Source organism: Chlorocebus sabaeus, chromosome 20 (assembly GCF_047675955.1).
Source record: "Chlorocebus sabaeus isolate Y175 chromosome 20, mChlSab1.0.hap1, whole genome shotgun sequence".
Lineage (NCBI taxonomy): Eukaryota > Metazoa > Chordata > Mammalia > Primates > Cercopithecidae > Chlorocebus > Chlorocebus sabaeus.
In genome coordinates this window covers 11,156,417-11,177,689 of record NC_132923.1, presented here as the reverse complement: position 1 = coordinate 11,177,689, position 21,273 = coordinate 11,156,417, and the positions used below count along the sequence as shown (strand labels likewise).

General features: G+C 48.9%; 1 protein-coding gene across 1 annotated transcript; it reads right to left on the bottom strand.

Annotated features, from left to right (window-relative positions):
- Nucleotides 1–4,201: 4,201 nt before the first annotated feature.
- HRNR (hornerin) lies at nucleotides 4,202–19,145 on the bottom strand. The gene is made up of 7 exons (XM_073008373.1): nucleotides 19,008–19,145; nucleotides 12,655–17,389; nucleotides 10,383–12,588; nucleotides 9,214–10,160; nucleotides 7,489–9,006; nucleotides 6,592–7,137; nucleotides 4,202–6,384 (listed from the first exon to the last, which is right to left on the bottom strand). The coding sequence occupies exons 1-7, from the start codon at nucleotides 19,143–19,145 to the stop codon at nucleotides 4,202–4,204; spliced, it is 12,273 nt and encodes a 4,090-aa protein (XP_072864474.1).
- Nucleotides 19,146–21,273: the final 2,128 nt, after the last annotated feature.

The following is a 21,273-nucleotide window of genomic DNA, read 5'->3' as shown; positions in this document are numbered from 1 at the left end:
CTAGCTTGTCAGAACACTCTCCCTTGAGCGGTCCTTGATGGGCATTCTGACATTGTTCTTTGTGTTATCCTTTTTCTTACAAAATAATTTAAGATTTACAAGTAAGTGTAGATTTACAAGTCAGTGAATAATATAATGAATACCATCTTGCTTAAGAAAACTTTTGGTATTGTTTATTCGGTCTCAGTCCCATTTTCTTCCTTCCTTCCAGAGGTACACACTGTTCTGAATTTGCCGTTTACCATTCACATAAAGATTTTTACATTTACCAAATATGTATTAACCACAAACAATATATGGTATTGTTATATATATTGTAAAACTATATAAATGGTATCATAACATGTATACTTGTTTTACAACCTTTTCACTTAGCATTACACTTTAGGAATTTGTCCATGTTGATATATACATACCTGTAGCTCATGAATTTTAACTGCTGTATAGCATTTTAGTGTATGGGTATATTACAATTTATCTGTTCTTCTATTGAACTTTTAGGTTGTTTGTAACATTTTGCTGTTACAGACTCTTGTCTGTGGTTGCCAGATTTCCTCTTAATTAGTCATCAATTTAGACTTTTGCTGCTCAGTGTCCTCAACACTGGATATTGCCAGACTTTAGTTTTTTTCTGATCCGATGGGTATGAAATGAATTTCATTGTGTTTTAATTATCTATTTCCCTGAGCATTGTTTTAAAAATGTCACTTTGCCATTCAGATTACCTTTGGTGAATTTTCTTTTTATAAGTTTTGCTGTTTTTTTTTAAATTTTTAATTTTTATGTTATTTATATAATGTGGCTGTTAATCATTTGTTGTTTATAGGCATTTGAAAAATGTTCTTCAACTCTGTGCTTTGTCCCTTTTACTTTTTGAGAGTGTCTTTGGATTTATAGACATTTGGAATTTAATTATAGTAAAAGTCATGAGTCTTTCCTTGGTGGTTTGTGTATTTCTTGTTTAAAGAATCTGCACTTATTTTGAAGTCATAAAGATATTCTCCTATATTTTCTTTAAAAATTTTTAGAAGTTTGGCTTATCACAGTTAGGTTTTTATTTACTTGGAAGTGATTTTTGTAAATGGTGTGAAATAGAGATAATTTTTTTCCTATGGAAAATTCATTACCTTGGCACCATTTATTGAAAGAGTTGCCTTTCTCCACTGATAGGCAAAACCACTGCTCTTGTATATCAAGTATGCATGGATCTGTTTCTGGAGTCACATTGCACTGTATATCTGTTCCTACAACAATTCTGCACTGTTTTAAATAATATAACTTTGTTATATATTTTGATATCTGATGAGATGAAACTCCTCTCCTTCTTTATCTTGGTGGCTCACATAATGCCAGCACTTTGGGAGGCCTACGTGGGCAGGTCACCTGAGGTCAGGAGTTTGAGACCAGCCTGGCCAACATGGTGAAACCCTGCCTACTAAAAATACAAAAATTAACTGGGTGTGGTGCTGCATGCCTGTAATCCCAGGAGACTGAGGCAGGAGAGTCACTTGCACACAGGAGATGGAGGTTGCAGTGAGCCGAGATTGTGCCACTGCACTCCAGCCTGGGCAACAGAGTGAGACTGTCTCAAAAAAAAAAAACCCCAAAAAACCAAAAAACAAAAAACAAAAGAAAATCGTGTGTCAAGTTGCACAGAAAGCCTTTAAACAATCAACTTTATTGAGATATAATTTCCATATAATAAAATATATATGATTATGTGAGTTTTGACAAAAGTATATATGTAACAACGATTATAAGCTACATATAGATTTATTCCATCACGCTAGAGTGTTCCTTTGTGACTCTTCCAGCCAGTTCACAAGTTCTACTCCCAGCCCCTAGTCAACCACTGATCTACTTTCTATTTTTATAGATTAGGTTTGTTTTTAGTAAGTTTCATATAAATGGAATCATAAATATGTACTGTTTTGTGGATGGCTTCTTTTGAGCAACATGTTTTTGAGATTCATCTATATTATATGTATCAGTAGTTTATTCTTTTTTTCCTTGCTGAATAGAATTCCAGTGTATAGCCATACCGCAATTTGTTTATCCACTCATCTGTTGGTGGGCATTTGGATTGTTTCAAGTTTGGGGCTATTATTAAAGCTGCTATAAACATTCATGTAAAAATCTTCAATGTAGACATAAGTTATTTCGCTTGGGAGTGGAATTGCTAGGCCGTATAGTAAAGTACACGATCATGTTGCTTGACAATGGGGGATATGTTGTGAAAAATGCACCCTTAGGCAAACATCAGAGAGTGTACTTACACAAATCTAGATGGCATAGCTTACTAAACAACTAGACTATATGGTATAGACTATTGCTCCTAAGCTACAAACCTGTACAGCATGTTACTATACTGACTACTGTAGGCAACTAACACAATGGTAAGTGTGCATCTGAACATATCTAAACTTAAAGAAGGTACAGTAAAAATATGCCATAAAAGTTAAAAAAGGTACACTTGTATGGGGCATTTACCATGAATAGAGCATGTAGGACTAGAAGTTGCTCTAGGTGTGTCAGTCAGTTAGTGGTGAGTGAATGGGAAGGCCTAGGACATTACTGTATACTACTGTAGAGTGTATAAACACTATACACTTGAGTTACACTAAATTTATAAAAAAATTTCTTTCTCCAATAAAAATTAACCTGAGCTTACTGTAACTTTTTAGTTTTATAGACTTTTACATTGTTAAACTTTTTGACTCTCTTAGTAACACTTAGCTTAAAGCATAAACACATTGTATAGCTGAACACAAATGTTTTTTTCTTTACATCATTATTCTATAAGCTTTCTTCTGTTTTAAATTTTAAATTTTTAAAAAAACATTTTGTTAAAAACTAAAACTAAAACTAAAAACTTTTGGTTAAACTAAGACAAATATCACCTTCTACCTCCGTATGTTGCCTCCCTCTAAGGTCTTCAGGGACAATAGCATTTATGGAGCTGACAGCTCCACATTATTGTGTGATTTTGGTGTCATATCAAAAAAAATCATTGCCAATACTAGTGTCATGGAATTTTGCTCATTTTTAAATGAAGTAGTTTGTCTTAGTTTTAAGAATGCTTTATCTATTCTTCATTGTTTGTGAAAAATAGAATATTGGGAAATAGCTATCTGGGTTGGTTTCTAGGATGACCATCTGTATGTAAGAAGTGAAATGAAGCACAGATGAGAAAAATCTTAGTATTTAATCAACATTTATTTATTGTCAATTTTAATGCAATCCAGTTGTTTGAATCCAAAGACTTGAAACGAATATGTTACAGTCAAATTAAGGTACTATAGAGCAGTGACAGATACTCTTTCTTTTCATCTGGGCATGGATGATTTTTTTTAGGTGGAAAGGTTATTGAAATACAGTAGTAGGTGGAAAGCATTGTATTTCCATGGAATAACTCCTCAATATGTTTCCCAATATCGAGCAGCCGCTTAGAAATAGGGAGCAAGATCTTTCTTGCTGTAAACAAGCTAAAGCCCACATTTGAATGTTTTTTTCCCCGAACTGATAAATCCATGTTCTTTATGAAATAATGCTCTTACTCATAGGCTTGGGAAAAGTCCCTGGTGCTACTTTTTATGCCACTAATTAGCTTACTGATTAAAGATATACCCAAGAAAAGGGACTTGATGGTTTTGATAAGTAAAGACACTACCACTGCTGCATCTTTGCTTTCAGAGCGTTCACCTTCTGCCACAATACCAAAAATTGGGACACACCAAACATGGGACACACTAAAAATTATGGTACAATAATTGCTGTAAAACAATGCTTTGTATCTAGGACTGGTAATGCATTTGTAATATTTTGCTTTTAAGAAATGTAAGGTTAGCTTTGACACCATCTATAATTGAATGATGAACCCTCAAAAAGACACCTCCAACTAAACGCAAAGCTCTTTAAAAGCTTTTCATTATTCCTCAAAGTTTAACCCTGATTCTAACAAGTTATTCCACTCAGCATTTTCTAAAAAGTAGTGCAAATGCCTAACAGTGTTTGGAAGGAACCCCATAACAAGATATATGCTATAGTTATAGGCTTTAAAGAAAGAGACAAAAAAGGATAGATTCACTTTTAGAAAGAATTTCATGATAGATTGCTTGTCTTTCATGATGAATTCATAGATGACTTTCCTATTTCTAAAATTGCGACTTGAGTAAGTTGCATTTATATTTATTTTTCAACGCTAAAAGTAGCACCTCTGCTTTTGGATATATTCATAGGGTGAAGTCCTACTATGAAAACTGAGAAAATCTGAGCAAGAACTTTCACCTTCATAGTTACTTCCTCCTTTGCAATAAGAATACCCACCTGCCCCTGAGCCACTACCATGCTGACTATAACCAGAGGACTGCCCTGAGCTAGACTCGTGTGGACCAAAGCCAGAAGACTGGCCTGAGCCAGACGCATGTGGGCCACAGCTGGAAGACCGGCCAGAGCCAGACCCATGTTGGCCGTAGCTGGCAGACTGCTCTGACCCAGACCCACGTCGGCCGCGGCCTGAAGACTGGCCAGATCCAGACCCACACCTGCCGCTACCCGAAGACTGATGGGAGCCAGACTCATGCTGACCAAAGCTGGAAGTCTGACCTGAGCTAGAGCCATGTTGGCCAGAACTTGATGAATGCCCTGATGTAGATCCATGTCGTCCCTGGCTAGAGGAGTGACCTGAGCCAGAACCATGCTGACTATAGCCAGAGGACTGTGCTGAGCCTGACTCATGTTGCCCAAAGCCAGAAGACTGGCCTGAGCCAGACTCATAATGGCCACGGCTGGAGGAACAACCTGAGCCAGATCCTTGTTGGCCGTGGCCGGGGAAGTGCCCCGAACTGGACCCATTTCGGCCGTGGCTAGGAGACCTGCCAGATCCAGACCCATGTCGGCCATGGCCCGAAGACTGATGTGAGCCAGAGCCCTGCTGACCGTAGCTGGAAGACTGCCCTGAGCTAGATCCCTTGTGGCCGAAGCTTGAGGACTGTCCTGATGTGGAACCATGTTGTCCATGGCTAGAGGAGTGCCCTGAGCCACTTCCGTGCTGACTGTATCCTGAGGACTGTCCTGAGCCAGACTCATGTTGACCAAAGCCAGAAGAGTGACCTGAACCAGACTCATATGGGCCACGGCTGGAAGAACGACCTGAGCCAGACCCATGTTGGCCATAGCTAGAAGAGTGCCCGGAACCGGACCCATGTCGGCCGCGACTAGGAGACTGGCCAGATCCAGAGCCCTGTCGGCCATAGCCAGCAGACTGACTTGAAGAACGACCTGGGCCAGACCCATGTTGGCCGTAGCTAGAAGAGTGCCCGGAACCGGACCCATGTCGGCCACGACTAGGAGACTGGCCAGATCCAGAGCCCTGTCGGCCATAGCCAGAAGACTGATTTGAGCCAGAGCCATGTTGACCGTGGCTGGAAGACTGACCTGAGCTAGCTCCATGTTGGCCACAGCTTGATGACTGTCCTGATGTAGAACCATGTTGCCCATGGGTAAAGGAGTGACCCGAGCTAGATCCTTGTTGACCGTAGCCAGAGGACTGTCCTGAGCGAGACTCATGTTGACCTAAGCCAGAAGAGTGACCTGAACCAGACTCATATGGGCCACGGCTGGAAGAACGACCTGAGCCAGACCCATGTTGGCCGTAGCTAGAAGAGTGCCCGGAACCGGACCCATGTCGGCCGCGACTAGGAGACTGGCCAGATCCAGAGCCCTGTCGGCCGTAGCCAGAAGACTGACTTGAAGAACGACCTGAGCCAGACCCATGTTGGCCATAGCTGGGAGACTGCCCTGACCCAGACCCACGTCGGCCGCGGCCTGAAGACTGGCCAGATCCAGACCCATGTCTGCCGCGACCCGAAGACTGATGGGAGCCAGACTCATGCTGACCATAGCTGGAAGACTGACCTGAGCTAGAGCCATGTTGGCCAGAGCTTGATGAATGCCCTGATGTAGATCCATGTCGTCCCTGGCTAGAGGAGTGACCTGAGCCAGAACCATGCTGACTATAGCCAGAGGACTGTGCTGAGCCTGACTCATGTTGCCCAAAGCCAGAAGACTGGCCTGAGCCAGACTCATAATGGCCACGGCTGGAGGAACAACCTGAGCCAGATCCTTGTTGGCCGTGGCCGGGGTAGTGCCCCGAACTGGACCCATTTCGACCGTGGCTAGGAGACCTGCCAGATCCAGACCCATGTCGGCCATGGCCCGAAGACTGATGTGAGCCAGAGCCCTGCTGACCGTAGCTGGAAGACTGCCCTGAGCTAGATCCCTTGTGGCCGAAGCTTGAGGACTGTCCTGATGTGGAACCATGTTGTCCATGGCTAGAGGAGTGCCCTGAGCCACTTCCGTGCTGACTGTATCCTGAGGACTGTCCTGAGCCAGACTCATGTTGACCAAAGCCAGAAGAGTGACCTGAACCAGACTCATATGGGCCACGGCTGGAAGAACGACCTGAGCCAGACCCATGTTGGCCGTAGCTAGAAGAGTGCCCGGAACCGGACCCATGTCGGCCGCGACTAGGAGACTGGCCAGATCCAGAGCCCTGTCGGCCATAGCCAGCAGACTGACTTGAAGAACGACCTGAGCCAGACCCATGTTGGCCGTAGCTAGAAGAGTGCCCGGAACCGGACCCATGTCGGCCACGACTAGGAGACTGGCCAGATCCAGAGCCCTGTCGGCCATAGCCAGAAGACTGATTTGAGCCAGAGCCATGTTGACCGTGGCTGGAAGACTGACCTGAGCTAGCTCCATGTTGGCCACAGCTTGATGACTGTCCTGATGTAGAACCATGTTGCCCATGGGTAAAGGAGTGACCCGAGCTAGATCCTTGTTGACCGTAGCCAGAGGACTGTCCTGAGCGAGACTCATGTTGACCTAAGCCAGAAGAGTGACCTGAACCAGACTCATATGGGCCACGGCTGGAAGAACGACCTGAGCCAGACCCGTGTTGGCCGTAGCTAGAAGAGTGCCCGGAACCGGACCCATGTCGGCCGCGACTAGGAGACTGGCCAGATCCAGAGCCCTGTCGGCCGTAGCCAGAAGACTGACTTGAAGAACGACCTGAGCCAGACCCATGTTGGCCATAGCTGGGAGACTGCCCTGACCCAGACCCACGTCGGCCGCGGCCTGAAGACTGGCCAGATCCAGACCCATGTCTGCCGTGACCCGAAGACTGATGGGAACCAGACTCATGCTGACCATAGCTGGAAGACTGACCTGAGCTAGAGCCATGTTGGCCAGAGCTTGATGAATGCCCTGATGTAGATCCATGTCGTCCCTGGCTAGAGGAGTGACCTGAGCCAGAACCATGCTGACTATAGCCAGAGGACTGTGCTGAGCCTGACTCATGTTGCCCAAAGCCAGAAGACTGGCCTGAGCCAGACTCATAATGGCCACGGCTGGAGGAACAACCTGAGCCAGATCCTTGTTGGCCGTGGCCGGGGTAGTGCCCCGAACTGGACCCATTTCGACCGTGGCTAGGAGACCTGCCAGATCCAGACCCATGTCGGCCATGGCCCGAAGACTGATGTGAGCCAGAGCCCTGCTGACCGTAGCTGGAAGACTGCCCTGAGCTAGATCCCTTGTGGCCGAAGCTTGAGGACTGTCCTGATGTGGAACCATGTTGTCCATGGCTAGAGGAGTGCCCTGAGCCACTTCCGTGCTGACTGTATCCTGAGGACTGTCCTGAGCCAGACTCATGTTGACCAAAGCCAGAAGAGTGACCTGAACCAGACTCATATGGGCCACGGCTGGAAGAACGACCTGAGCCAGACCCATGTTGGCCGTAGCTAGAAGAGTGCCCGGAACCGGACCCATGTCGGCCGCGACTAGGAGACTGGCCAGATCCAGAGCCCTGTCGGCCATAGCCAGCAGACTGACTTGAAGAACGACCTGAGCCAGACCCATGTTGGCCGTAGCTAGAAGAGTGCCCGGAACCGGACCCATGTCGGCCACGACTAGGAGACTGGCCAGATCCAGAGCCCTGTCGGCCATAGCCAGAAGACTGATTTGAGCCAGAGCCATGTTGACCGTGGCTGGAAGACTGACCTGAGCTAGCTCCATGTTGGCCACAGCTTGATAACTGTCCTGATGTAGAACCATGTTGCCCATGGGTAAAGGAGTGACCCGAGCTAGATCCTTGTTGACCGTAGCCAGAGGACTGTCCTGAGCGAGACTCATGTTGACCTAAGCCAGAAGAGTGACCTGAACCAGACTCATATGGGCCACGGCTGGAAGAACGACCTGAGCCAGACCCGTGTTGGCCGTAGCTAGAAGAGTGCCCGGAACCGGACCCATGTCGGCCGCGACTAGGAGACTGGCCAGATCCAGAGCCCTGTCGGCCGTAGCCAGAAGACTGACTTGAAGAACGACCTGAGCCAGACCCATGTTGGCCATAGCTGGGAGACTGCCCTGACCCAGACCCACGTCGGCCGCGGCCTGAAGACTGGCCAGATCCAGACCCATGTCTGCCGCGACCCGAAGACTGATGGGAGCCAGACTCATGGTGACCATAGCTGGAAGACTGACCTGAGCTAGAGCCATGTTGGCCAGAGCTTGATGAATGCCCTGATGTAGATCCATGTCGTCCCTGGCTAGAGGAGTGACCTGAGCCAGAACCATGCTGACTATAGCCAGAGGACTGTGCTGAGCCTGACTCATGTTGCCCAAAGCCAGAAGACTGGCCTGAGCCAGACTCATAATGGCCACGGCTGGAGGAACAACCTGAGCCAGATCCTTGTTGGCCGTGGCCGGGGTAGTGCCCCGAACTGGACCCATTTCGACCGTGGCTAGGAGACCTGCCAGATCCAGACCCATGTCGGCCATGGCCCGAAGACTGATGTGAGCCAGAGCCCTGCTGACCGTAGCTGGAAGACTGCCCTGAGCTAGATCCCTTGTGGCCGAAGCTTGAGGACTGTCCTGATGTGGAACCATGTTGTCCATGGCTAGAGGAGTGCCCTGAGCCACTTCCGTGCTGACTGTATCCTGAGGACTGTCCTGAGCCAGACTCATGTTGACCAAAGCCAGAAGAGTGACCTGAACCAGACTCATATGGGCCACGGCTGGAAGAACGACCTGAGCCAGACCCATGTTGGCCGTAGCTAGAAGAGTGCCCGGAACCGGACCCATGTCGGCCGCGACTAGGAGACTGGCCAGATCCAGAGCCCTGTCGGCCATAGCCAGCAGACTGACTTGAAGAACGACCTGAGCCAGACCCATGTTGGCCGTAGCTAGAAGAGTGCCCGGAACCGGACCCATGTCGGCCACGACTAGGAGACTGGCCAGATCCAGAGCCCTGTCGGCCATAGCCAGAAGACTGATTTGAGCCAGAGCCATGTTGACCGTGGCTGGAAGACTGACCTGAGCTAGCTCCATGTTGGCCACAGCTTGATGACTGTCCTGATGTAGAACCATGTTGCCCATGGGTAAAGGAGTGACCCGAGCTAGATCCTTGTTGACCGTAGCCAGAGGACTGTCCTGAGCGAGACTCATGTTGACCTAAGCCAGAAGAGTGACCTGAACCAGACTCATATGGGCCACGGCTGGAAGAACGACCTGAGCCAGACCCGTGTTGGCCGTAGCTAGAAGAGTGCCCGGAACCGGACCCATGTCGGCCGCGACTAGGAGACTGGCCAGATCCAGAGCCCTGTCGGCCGTAGCCAGAAGACTGACTTGAAGAACGACCTGAGCCAGACCCATGTTGGCCATAGCTGGGAGACTGCCCTGACCCAGACCCACGTCGGCCGTGGCCTGAAGACTGGCCAGATCCAGACCCATGTCTGCCGTGACCCGAAGACTGATGGGAGCCAGACTCATGGTGACCATAGCTGGAAGACTGACCTGAGCTAGAGCCATGTTGGCCAGAGCTTGATGAATGCCCTGATGTAGATCCATGTCGTCCCTGGCTAGAGGAGTGACCTGAGCCAGAACCATGCTGACTATAGCCAGAGGACTGTGCTGAGCCTGACTCATGTTGCCCAAAGCCAGAAGACTGGCCTGAGCCAGACTCATAATGGCCACGGCTGGAGGAACAACCTGAGCCAGATCCTTGTTGGCCGTGGCCGGGGTAGTGCCCCGAACTGGACCCATTTCGACCGTGGCTAGGAGACCTGCCAGATCCAGACCCATGTCGGCCATGGCCCGAAGACTGATGTGAGCCAGAGCCCTGCTGACCGTAGCTGGAAGACTGCCCTGAGCTAGATCCCTTGTGGCCGAAGCTTGAGGACTGTCCTGATGTGGAACCATGTTGTCCATGGCTAGAGGAGTGCCCTGAGCCACTTCCGTGCTGACTGTATCCTGAGGACTGTCCTGAGCCAGACTCATGTTGACCAAAGCCAGAAGAGTGACCTGAACCAGACTCATATGGGCCACGGCTGGAAGAACGACCTGAGCCAGACCCATGTTGGCCGTAGCTAGAAGAGTGCCCGGAACCGGACCCATGTCGGCCGCGACTAGGAGACTGGCCAGATCCAGAGCCCTGTCGGCCATAGCCAGCAGACTGACTTGAAGAACGACCTGAGCCAGACCCATGTTGGCCGTAGCTAGAAGAGTGCCCGGAACCGGACCCATGTCGGCCACGACTAGGAGACTGGCCAGATCCAGAGCCCTGTCGGCCATAGCCAGAAGACTGATTTGAGCCAGAGCCATGTTGACCGTGGCTGGAAGACTGACCTGAGCTAGCTCCATGTTGGCCACAGCTTGATGACTGTCCTGATGTAGAACCATGTTGCCCATGGGTAAAGGAGTGACCCGAGCTAGATCCTTGTTGACCGTAGCCAGAGGACTGTCCTGAGCGAGACTCATGTTGACCTAAGCCAGAAGAGTGACCTGAACCAGACTCATATGGGCCACGGCTGGAAGAACGACCTGAGCCAGACCCGTGTTGGCCGTAGCTAGAAGAGTGCCCGGAACCGGACCCATGTCGGCCGCGACTAGGAGACTGGCCAGATCCAGAGCCCTGTCGGCCGTAGCCAGAAGACTGACTTGAAGAACGACCTGAGCCAGACCCATGTTGGCCATAGCTGGGAGACTGCCCTGACCCAGACCCACGTCGGCCGCGGCCTGAAGACTGGCCAGATCCAGACCCATGTCTGCCGCGACCCGAAGACTGATGGGAGCCAGACTCATGGTGACCATAGCTGGAAGACTGACCTGAGCTAGAGCCATGTTGGCCAGAGCTTGATGAATGCCCTGATGTAGATCCATGTCGTCCCTGGCTAGAGGAGTGACCTGAGCCAGAACCATGCTGACTATAGCCAGAGGACTGTGCTGAGCCTGACTCATGTTGCCCAAAGCCAGAAGACTGGCCTGAGCCAGACTCATAATGGCCACGGCTGGAGGAACAACCTGAGCCAGATCCTTGTTGGCCGTGGCCGGGGTAGTGCCCCGAACTGGACCCATTTCGACCGTGGCTAGGAGACCTGCCAGATCCAGACCCATGTCGGCCATGGCCCGAAGACTGATGTGAGCCAGAGCCCTGCTGACCGTAGCTGGAAGACTGCCCTGAGCTAGATCCCTTGTGGCCGAAGCTTGAGGACTGTCCTGATGTGGAACCATGTTGTCCATGGCTAGAGGAGTGCCCTGAGCCACTTCCGTGCTGACTGTATCCTGAGGACTGTCCTGAGCCAGACTCATGTTGACCAAAGCCAGAAGAGTGACCTGAACCAGACTCATATGGGCCACGGCTGGAAGAACGACCTGAGCCAGACCCATGTTGGCCGTAGCTAGAAGAGTGCCCGGAACCGGACCCATGTCGGCCGCGACTAGGAGACTGGCCAGATCCAGAGCCCTGTCGGCCATAGCCAGCAGACTGACTTGAAGAACGACCTGAGCCAGACCCATGTTGGCCGTAGCTAGAAGAGTGCCCGGAACCGGACCCATGTCGGCCACGACTAGGAGACTGGCCAGATCCAGAGCCCTGTCGGCCATAGCCAGAAGACTGATTTGAGCCAGAGCCATGTTGACCGTGGCTGGAAGACTGACCTGAGCTAGCTCCATGTTGGCCACAGCTTGATGACTGTCCTGATGTAGAACCATGTTGCCCATGGGTAAAGGAGTGACCCGAGCTAGATCCTTGTTGACCGTAGCCAGAGGACTGTCCTGAGCGAGACTCATGTTGACCTAAGCCAGAAGAGTGACCTGAACCAGACTCATATGGGCCACGGCTGGAAGAACGACCTGAGCCAGACCCGTGTTGGCCGTAGCTAGAAGAGTGCCCGGAACCGGACCCATGTCGGCCGCGACTAGGAGACTGGCCAGATCCAGAGCCCTGTCGGCCGTAGCCAGAAGACTGACTTGAAGAACGACCTGAGCCAGACCCATGTTGGCCATAGCTGGGAGACTGCCCTGACCCAGACCCACGTCGGCCGCGGCCTGAAGACTGGCCAGATCCAGACCCATGTCTGCCGCGACCCGAAGACTGATGGGAGCCAGACTCATGGTGACCATAGCTGGAAGACTGACCTGAGCTAGAGCCATGTTGGCCAGAGCTTGATGAATGCCCTGATGTAGATCCATGTCGTCCCTGGCTAGAGGAGTGACCTGAGCCAGAACCATGCTGACTATAGCCAGAGGACTGTGCTGAGCCTGACTCATGTTGCCCAAAGCCAGAAGACTGGCCTGAGCCAGACTCATAATGGCCACGGCTGGAGGAACAACCTGAGCCAGATCCTTGTTGGCCGTGGCCGGGGTAGTGCCCCGAACTGGACCCATTTCGACCGTGGCTAGGAGACCTGCCAGATCCAGACCCATGTCGGCCATGGCCCGAAGACTGATGTGAGCCAGAGCCCTGCTGACCGTAGCTGGAAGACTGCCCTGAGCTAGATCCCTTGTGGCCGAAGCTTGAGGACTGTCCTGATGTGGAACCATGTTGTCCATGGCTAGAGGAGTGCCCTGAGCCACTTCCGTGCTGACTGTATCCTGAGGACTGTCCTGAGCCAGACTCATGTTGACCAAAGCCAGAAGAGTGACCTGAACCAGACTCATATGGGCCACGGCTGGAAGAACGACCTGAGCCAGACCCATGTTGGCCGTAGCTAGAAGAGTGCCCGGAACCGGACCCATGTCGGCCGCGACTAGGAGACTGGCCAGATCCAGAGCCCTGTCGGCCATAGCCAGCAGACTGACTTGAAGAACGACCTGAGCCAGACCCATGTTGGCCGTAGCTAGAAGAGTGCCCGGAACCGGACCCATGTCGGCCACGACTAGGAGACTGGCCAGATCCAGAGCCCTGTCGGCCATAGCCAGAAGACTGATTTGAGCCAGAGCCATGTTGACTGTGGCTGGAAGACTGACCTGAGCTAGCTCCATGTTGGCCACAGCTTGATGACTGTCCTGATGTAGAACCATGTTGCCCATGGGTAAAGGAGTGACCCGAGCTAGATCCTTGTTGACCGTAGCCAGAGGACTGTCCTGAGCGAGACTCATGTTGACCTAAGCCAGAAGAGTGACCTGAACCAGACTCATATGGGCCACGGCTGGAAGAACGACCTGAGCCAGACCCGTGTTGGCTGTAGCTAGAAGAGTGCCCGGAACCGGACCCATGTCGGCCGCGACTAGGAGACTGGCCAGATCCAGAGCCCTGTCGGCCGTAGCCAGAAGACTGACTTGAAGAACGACCTGAGCCAGACCCATGTTGGCCATAGCTGGGAGACTGCCCTGACCCAGACCCACGTCGGCCGTGGCCTGAAGACTGGCCAGATCCAGACCCATGTCTGCCGCGACCCGAAGACTGATGGGAGCCAGACTCATGGTGACCATAGCTGGAAGACTGACCTGAGCTAGAGCCATGTTGGCCAGAGCTTGATGAATGCCCTGATGTAGATCCATGTCGTCCCTGGCTAGAGGAGTGACCTGAGCCAGAACCATGCTGACTATAGCCAGAGGACTGTGCTGAGCCTGACTCATGTTGCCCAAAGCCAGAAGACTGGCCTGAGCCAGACTCATAATGGCCACGGCTGGAGGAACAACCTGAGCCAGATCCTTGTTGGCCGTGGCCGGGGTAGTGCCCTGAACTGGACCCATTTCGACCGTGGCTAGGAGACCTGCCAGATCCAGACCCATGTCGGCCATGGCCCGAAGACTGATGTGAGCCAGAGCCCTGCTGACCGTAGCTGGAAGACTGCCCTGAGCTAGATCCCTTGTGGCCGAAGCTTGAGGACTGTCCTGATGTGGAACCATGTTGTCCATGGCTAGAGGAGTGCCCTGAGCCACTTCCGTGCTGACTGTATCCTGAGGACTGTCCTGAGCCAGACTCATGTTGACCAAAGCCAGAAGAGTGACCTGAACCAGACTCATATGGGCCACGGCTGGAAGAACGACCTGAGCCAGACCCATGTTGGCCGTAGCTAGAAGAGTGCCCGGAACCGGACCCATGTCGGCCGCGACTAGGAGACTGGCCAGATCCAGAGCCCTGTCGGCCATAGCCAGCAGACTGACTTGAAGAACGACCTGAGCCAGACCCATGTTGGCCGTAGCTAGAAGAGTGCCCGGAACCGGACCCATGTCGGCCACGACTAGGAGACTGGCCAGATCCAGAGCCCTGTCGGCCATAGCCAGAAGACTGATTTGAGCCAGAGCCATGTTGACCGTGGCTGGAAGACTGACCTGAGCTAGCTCCATGTTGGCCACAGCTTGATGACTGTCCTGATGTAGAACCATGTTGCCCATGGGTAAAGGAGTGACCCGAGCTAGATCCTTGTTGACCGTAGCCAGAGGACTGTCCTGAGCGAGACTCATGTTGACCTAAGCCAGAAGAGTGACCTGAACCAGACTCATATGGGCCACGGCTGGAAGAACGACCTGAGCCAGACCCATGTTGGCCGTAGCTAGAGGAGTGCCCGGAACCGGACCCATGTCGGCCGCGACTAGGAGACTGGCCAGATCCAGAGCCCTGTCGGCCGTAGCCAGAAGACTGACTTGAAGAACGACCTGAGCCAGACCCATGTTGGCCATAGCTGGGAGACTGCCCTGACCCAGACCCACGTCGGCCGCGGCCTGAAGACTGGCCAGATCCAGACCCATGTCTGCCGTGACCCGAAGACTGATGGGAGCCAGACTCATGCTGACCATAGCTGGAAGACTGACCTGAGCTAGAGCCATGTTGGCCAGAGCTTGATGAATGCCCTGATGTAGATCCATGTCGTCCCTGGCTAGAGGAGTGACCTGAGCCAGAACCATGCTGACTATAGCCAGAGGACTGTGCTGAGCCTGACTCATGTTGCCCAAAGCCAGAAGACTGGCCTGAGCCAGACTCATAATGGCCACGGCTGGAGGAACAACCTGAGCCAGATCCTTGTTGGCCGTGGCCGGGGTAGTGCCCCGAACTGGACCCATTTCGACCGTGGCTAGGAGACCTGCCAGATCCAGACCCATGTCGGCCATGGCCCGAAGACTGATGTGAGCCAGAGCCCTGCTGACCGTAGCTGGAAGACTGCCCTGAGCTAGATCCCTTGTGGCCGAAGCTTGAGGACTGTCCTGATGTGGAACCATGTTGTCCATGGCTAGACGCGTGCGCTGAGCCACTTCGATGCTGACTATAACCAGAGGACTGTCCTGAGCCAGACCCATGCTGGTCGTAGCTGGAAGACTGCCCTGAACCAGACCCATGTTGGCCACAGCTAGGAGACTGGCCAGATCCAGCCCCATGTCGGTCGTATCCGGAAGACTGACTGGAGCCAGAGCTCTGGTGGCCGTAACTGGAAGACTGGCCTGTGCTAGATCCCTCCTGGCCAAAGCTTAATGAGTGTCCTGATGTAGAACCATGCTGTCCATGGCTAGAGGAGTGCCCTGAGACGCTTCTGTGCTGAGTGTATCCAGAGGACTGTCCTGAGCCAGACTCATGTTGACCAAAGCCAGAAGAGTGACCTGAACCAGACTCATATGGGCCACGGCTGGAAGAACGAGCTGAGCCTGACCCATGTTGGCCGTAGCTAGAAGAGTGCCCGGATCTGGACCCATTTCGGCCACGACTAGGAGACTGGCCAGATCCAGAGCCCTTTCGGCCATAGCCAGAATATTGACTTGAGCCAGAGCCATGCTGACCATGGCTGGAAGACTGACCTGAGCTAGCTCCATGTTGGCCACAGCTTGATGAGTGTCCTGATGTAGAACCATGTTTCCCATGGGTAAGGGAGTGACCCGAGCTAGATCCTTGTTGACCGTAGCCAGAGGACTGTCCTGAGCGAGACTCATGTTGACCTAAGCCAGATGAGTGACCTGAGCCAGACTCATATGTGCCACGGCTGGAAGACTGCCCTGAGCCAGACCCATGTCGGCCGTGGCTAGGGGTAGGCGACTGGCCAGATCCAGACCTGTGTCGGCCGTGGCCCGAAGACTGATGAAAGCCAGACCCATGTCGACCATAGGTAGAAGATGAACCTGAGCTAGATCCATGTTGTTCTCCCCTAGATGACTGTCGTGACCTAGATTCGTGTTTTCCGTAGCCGGAGGAGTGACCTGAGCCAGATCCATGCTGACTGTAACCAGAGGACTGCTCTGAGCTAGACTCGTATTGACCAAAGCCAGAAGACTGGCCTGAGCCAGACCCTTGTGGGCCACAGTTGGAAGACAGACCGGAGCTAGACCCATGTAGGCTGCGGCTAGGAGACTGGCCTGATCCAGCCCTGTGTCGGCCATAGCCAGGAGACTGACTGGAGCCAGAACCATGGTAGTCGTAGCTGGAAGACTGGCCTGCGCTAGATCCCTCCTGGCCAGAACTTGATGACTGTCCTGATGTAGAACCATGCTGCCCATGGCTGAAGGAGTGCCCTGAGCCAGATCCATGCTGATTGTGTCCAGAGGACTGCCCTGAGGTAGACTCATGTTGACCAAAGGCAGAAGACTGGCGTGAGCCAGACCCATGTGGCCCACTGCTGGAAGACCGTTTGTAGCCAGACCCAAGTTGACCATAGGTGGGAGACTGCCCTGAGTGAGACCCACGTTGGCCGTGTCCTGGAGACTGATGGGAGCCAGACTCATGCTGACCATACCTGGAAGACTGACCTGAGCAGGAGTCATTTTGGCCAGAAAAGTCTCTTTGAAAACTCAGTCTTCTGGATATGGATTCAGGCCCATGTGTAATGCTTCCTCTGACGTTCCTGGAATGGGAATCATTCTCTCCTGCACTCCAACTTGAATGACTAGAAGAGGATTCTTGCCATTTGTCCTCTTTTTCTGTTTCTTCTTGTTCCTCTTGGTGCTGGTGACTGTCGTCTCTCAGCTTTGACCCTGAAGCTTGGCAGTAATCTTTGCTAATGATTTTATTATGAGCCCGAACCAGCTTGAATATCATCAGAAGATACTCCGTAAAATCCACTTTCTTGTTATGGTCTCGATCCAGACTTTGCAAGATGATATCCACAGTATCTGGATCATTCGGATTCTGTATAAGAGCAAGGTACAAAGAGTAGCTCTGTTAGTATGGACAATACACCTAGCTAACCAACTGAAGGAAGGATGTTAAAATATAAATGTTTGGCTTATGTATATGGAACTCATTCACGTAGTCACTTAGGCAGTCCTGAGCAGAAAGAGAAAAAGGAATATGGAATGAATAATGCAGTGAGAAACAGCTAGAATAGGATAGGATGCAACTGGAAAATGAAAGGAAACAAGAGGGCTGATTATTTTTGGTAAAGAATGGGTCAAATATGAATGATTAGTTAATTTACAAGTAATACATTTTTATACTTACGTTAATTATATCAACTTTATTTGTCCAATTAAATTAACTAGGTAATTAATTTACTCACTGAGCAAAGGTTTATTATGTTACTACTTGCCTACCATTATGTCATATGAGAGTATAAAGCAGTGAACAAGTTTACTTCCTGAAAAAAATGGAATTTAATGTTTATTTGATCAGATATACAAACTTAAAATTATAGTTTATTATGATAAGGTTTCTACAAGAGTACATGAGAGAGGAACCATTGGGGGTCCTAGAAAGGTTAATGAGAGGAAATGATGCCTTTTGAAGGATGGATTAGAATTAGCCAAATGAAGGAGTAGGAAGGGAAGGAGAAGGGGAAAAGATTGTTCTAGGCAGAGGGAATGATATGAACAAATGGCTACAGGTGAGAGAAGTCATAGAGCTTTCAGGGAACTGAAAGAAATTCAGGATTGCTAGATTTAGAGTTTGAAGACTCAAGAAATGTGGATAGAGAGATAAATAGCAACTAGATTATGAGTTTTACGTTATGTTAAGGAACTTTGTACTTCATTTTAAGAGCAATCGGGAACTATTGAAGGATTTTTAGCTGAGGAGTGAAATGATTATATTTGCATCTAATGCTGAGAGTAGAAGTAGTAGGTGGCCTGAACCAGAGGACTAATAATAGTGATGAAGAGAAACGGGTTGTTTTGAGAGATTATTGATGAGTTAGATGGAGGTTGGAAGGTAGTGGTGTCTGCTGAGAGAGAGAAAATAAAAAATGATACCAGGTTTTTGCTTTCAGCAAAAAGATGAAGAAACAAAGTTAGAGGTGAAGATTATGAGATTCTTAGCTGACACACTGAATATATGACATCTGATATCTGAACATCATATCTGAAATCCATAGAAATCCAAATTTAAGGAATTGAAACTCAGAAGTCTGATATAAGCTCCCAAATATCTAAGCTATCAAATCTAGACCTGACAGTTTTAAGGTGGCGGACACACTCTTTTGTGATTCAGGGGTAATGCTAATTTCCTGAACTCAGATATCTACTTTGCAGTTTTTCTGAGGACTGTGTGGGTTTGTAAGAATTAGTCACTTAGATTGGACATTATTTAATCTATGGGTTTTGTTTGTTGTTTAGTAGGATCACTTCCTTTAGTTATGCTATGGAAACCATCATGGATCAGCTTTTGACGTTATCTCAAACTTTTACCAAACCCTGTTCTCTATCACCAAGTAGGAAGAATCCTCTAGGATGTTTGACATATGTGACAAGAAGGTGGAAAGGGATAAAGAAGAAAATTCCTGCATAATTCCATCCTGGCATGGAGTTCTTACCTTCAGAATTTGATGAAACTCATTTTCCAGAAGTTCTTTCAGCTCTGCCTTGTTCAACATATCATACTCCTCATGCTGGGTGGCATATTGGTAGAAAACATCAATGACAGTGATGATGCCTTGTAGGAGTTTAGGCATTTTTTTTGCAAGTTTGAATAACCTAAAGGGAGGAAAAAGAGAGATCAAACCCTTACTATTCTCATTTCTTGTTTAAACACATAAGTAGGTCTGATTATTTATAATAATTGTTCAGAATTAGTCAGGCATGATTAACTTCATTCTGTTGTAATCAAGAAGCAATTCACAGTTGAATGACTTGTTCAAGTCATGTAGCAAGAGAGTGATGAAATTAGGAACATAATCCATAGGTCTTATTTCCATTCCTGAATGAATATAGGAAAAATGACTCTGTTTTTGGCTTCCCACCATTACCAGGGATAATATCAGCTTTGTTCTGGAGCTGTAGAAGTCCTGAGTGTTCTACTTCATCTGCTTCCTCTTTCTCTCTAGGTTCCAACCATACTATGGGTACAGTTCCACTATATACATGACACGCCTTACTCCAACTAAGGAGCATCAATGGCTGAACTGAACTCTCAAGACTTCTAGGTCAGAGAAAGTAGACAATGTGAGCAAAGCCAACAACAAGCCTAGGTGATATGAAGCTAAGGGTAACTGCTATTAGATCCAGCTTCTGTTCTCATTCTCCAAGCAGGAAGTGACCCTCAGACCTTATTACACAATAGAGAGAAAAAACTCAGTTGTAAAGAAGGCAACCTGCCTGTGGATAATTAGAACCCCATGGTATCCATGTTATGAGGGAAACAACCTCAAAGAAAGGAGATAATATACATAGTCCTAGTCGTTTCATTTTTCTTTTCAGTAAACTTAAACTTATACCAAAGTTCCCCAGAGTATACTAAAGAGAAGCCTTGTATCTAGTGCCTCTTTGCCTTAGAGCATATCCCGGACTTTCATAATTTATAGCCCTAAGTACCCTTGAATGGAGTTGAACTCCTGCTCACTTACCTAGCTCACCAGAGGAACAAGTAGGATAGAGACAGAAGCAGCTTTCAGGGTGCTGCTAGTTGGGCAGAGTGGCCTTTTTATAGAGGGAATAATGGTCCATCTTAGGGAGGAGCTGCTCTCTTTGAGATGTCCTAATTTACTCCTAAACAAGCCCATCACCACCTCTGTCTCCACCTCCCAGGTGTTTACCTTCTTTCTCACTTCCTTACATGTTCACCTAAGATTGCATTAGCAGTTCCCAAATCTGGGCTACTCTCGGCCCCACCTGCCAAAGTGTCAGGACACTTTGCAGAAAGGCCTCTTTTTGTATTTATCAAACTATGTAGCACAATACATTGACAACAAATTGTGTGGATTTTAATAGAAATTGAATGGAGTGTGTGCAGGGATATCATGGCCCAAATGTCAAAGAATCATGGAAACTGATGATTAAAAGGACTGTAAAGATCATCTTGTCAAACTCTCCATTCTAAGCTAAATTTTCTTAAATGATATTCCAGCCAAAGTGTCATCTGTGGTATTGTTATTACCTTTTGAAATGGATAATGGCTCCAGGTCATCCTTTTATCTCTTTAATTTCATTTTACCTTTTATCTCAATTTACCAGACCCCTTATTGGCCATTCACCAACGTAGCTTTCATTTCAAACACCATATAATCTTAGGAAGAAATGTGTGCATGTTAGTGTGGGATCTATGACTCCTCATGATCTGGGCTGTGGCTTTTTTCCAGCTCCATTTCTCCCCTCCATATTTCTCTTTGTGCTCCACCAGTAATTAACTAGTAATATTTCAAACTTCCTCAATACACCATGTTATTTCATATTTTTTTCTTAGAATGTCTTTCCTCATTGCCTAGTGAACTAATTATTCTTCAAAATCCAATTTAGGCTTCCCATAGGAAATCTTTCCTGAATTACTCAAGAGGGAGTTGTAATTGTGTATCTTGTTCATATTTATTGTTGTATCAATCATACTATATTGTAATCTTTAAAAATTGTTTTACTATACAATTATTGTTTAATATAAAAATTAGAAAATATTGATAAGCAAATAAGATAAAATCAAAATACCTTTAAAACCACTAGCCAAAAATAACTACTGTTAGTTATTTGTTGTATATCCTTGCCTTTCACAAACACACACATACACACACACGTATACACACATACACACACATTTGTCTACGGGCTTATTTCATTTCTAGGCTATGAGCTCCGTGAGAATAAGGAATGGAC

Excerpts from the sequence above, each read along its gene's own strand:
- HRNR (XM_073008373.1), bottom strand. The coding sequence starts at position 19,145 with ATGCCTAAACTCCTACAAGGCATCATCACTGTCATTGATGTTTTCTAC. Across the intron at positions 9,007-9,213 it reads CCAACATGGGTCTGGCTCAG|GACAGTCCTCAGGATACAGT; the intron begins GTCGTTCTTCAA and ends AGTCTGGCTCAG. Across the intron at positions 6,385-6,591 it reads CCAACATGGGTCTGGCTCAG|GACAGTCCTCAGGATACAGT; the intron begins GTCGTTCTTCAA and ends AGTCTGGCTCAG.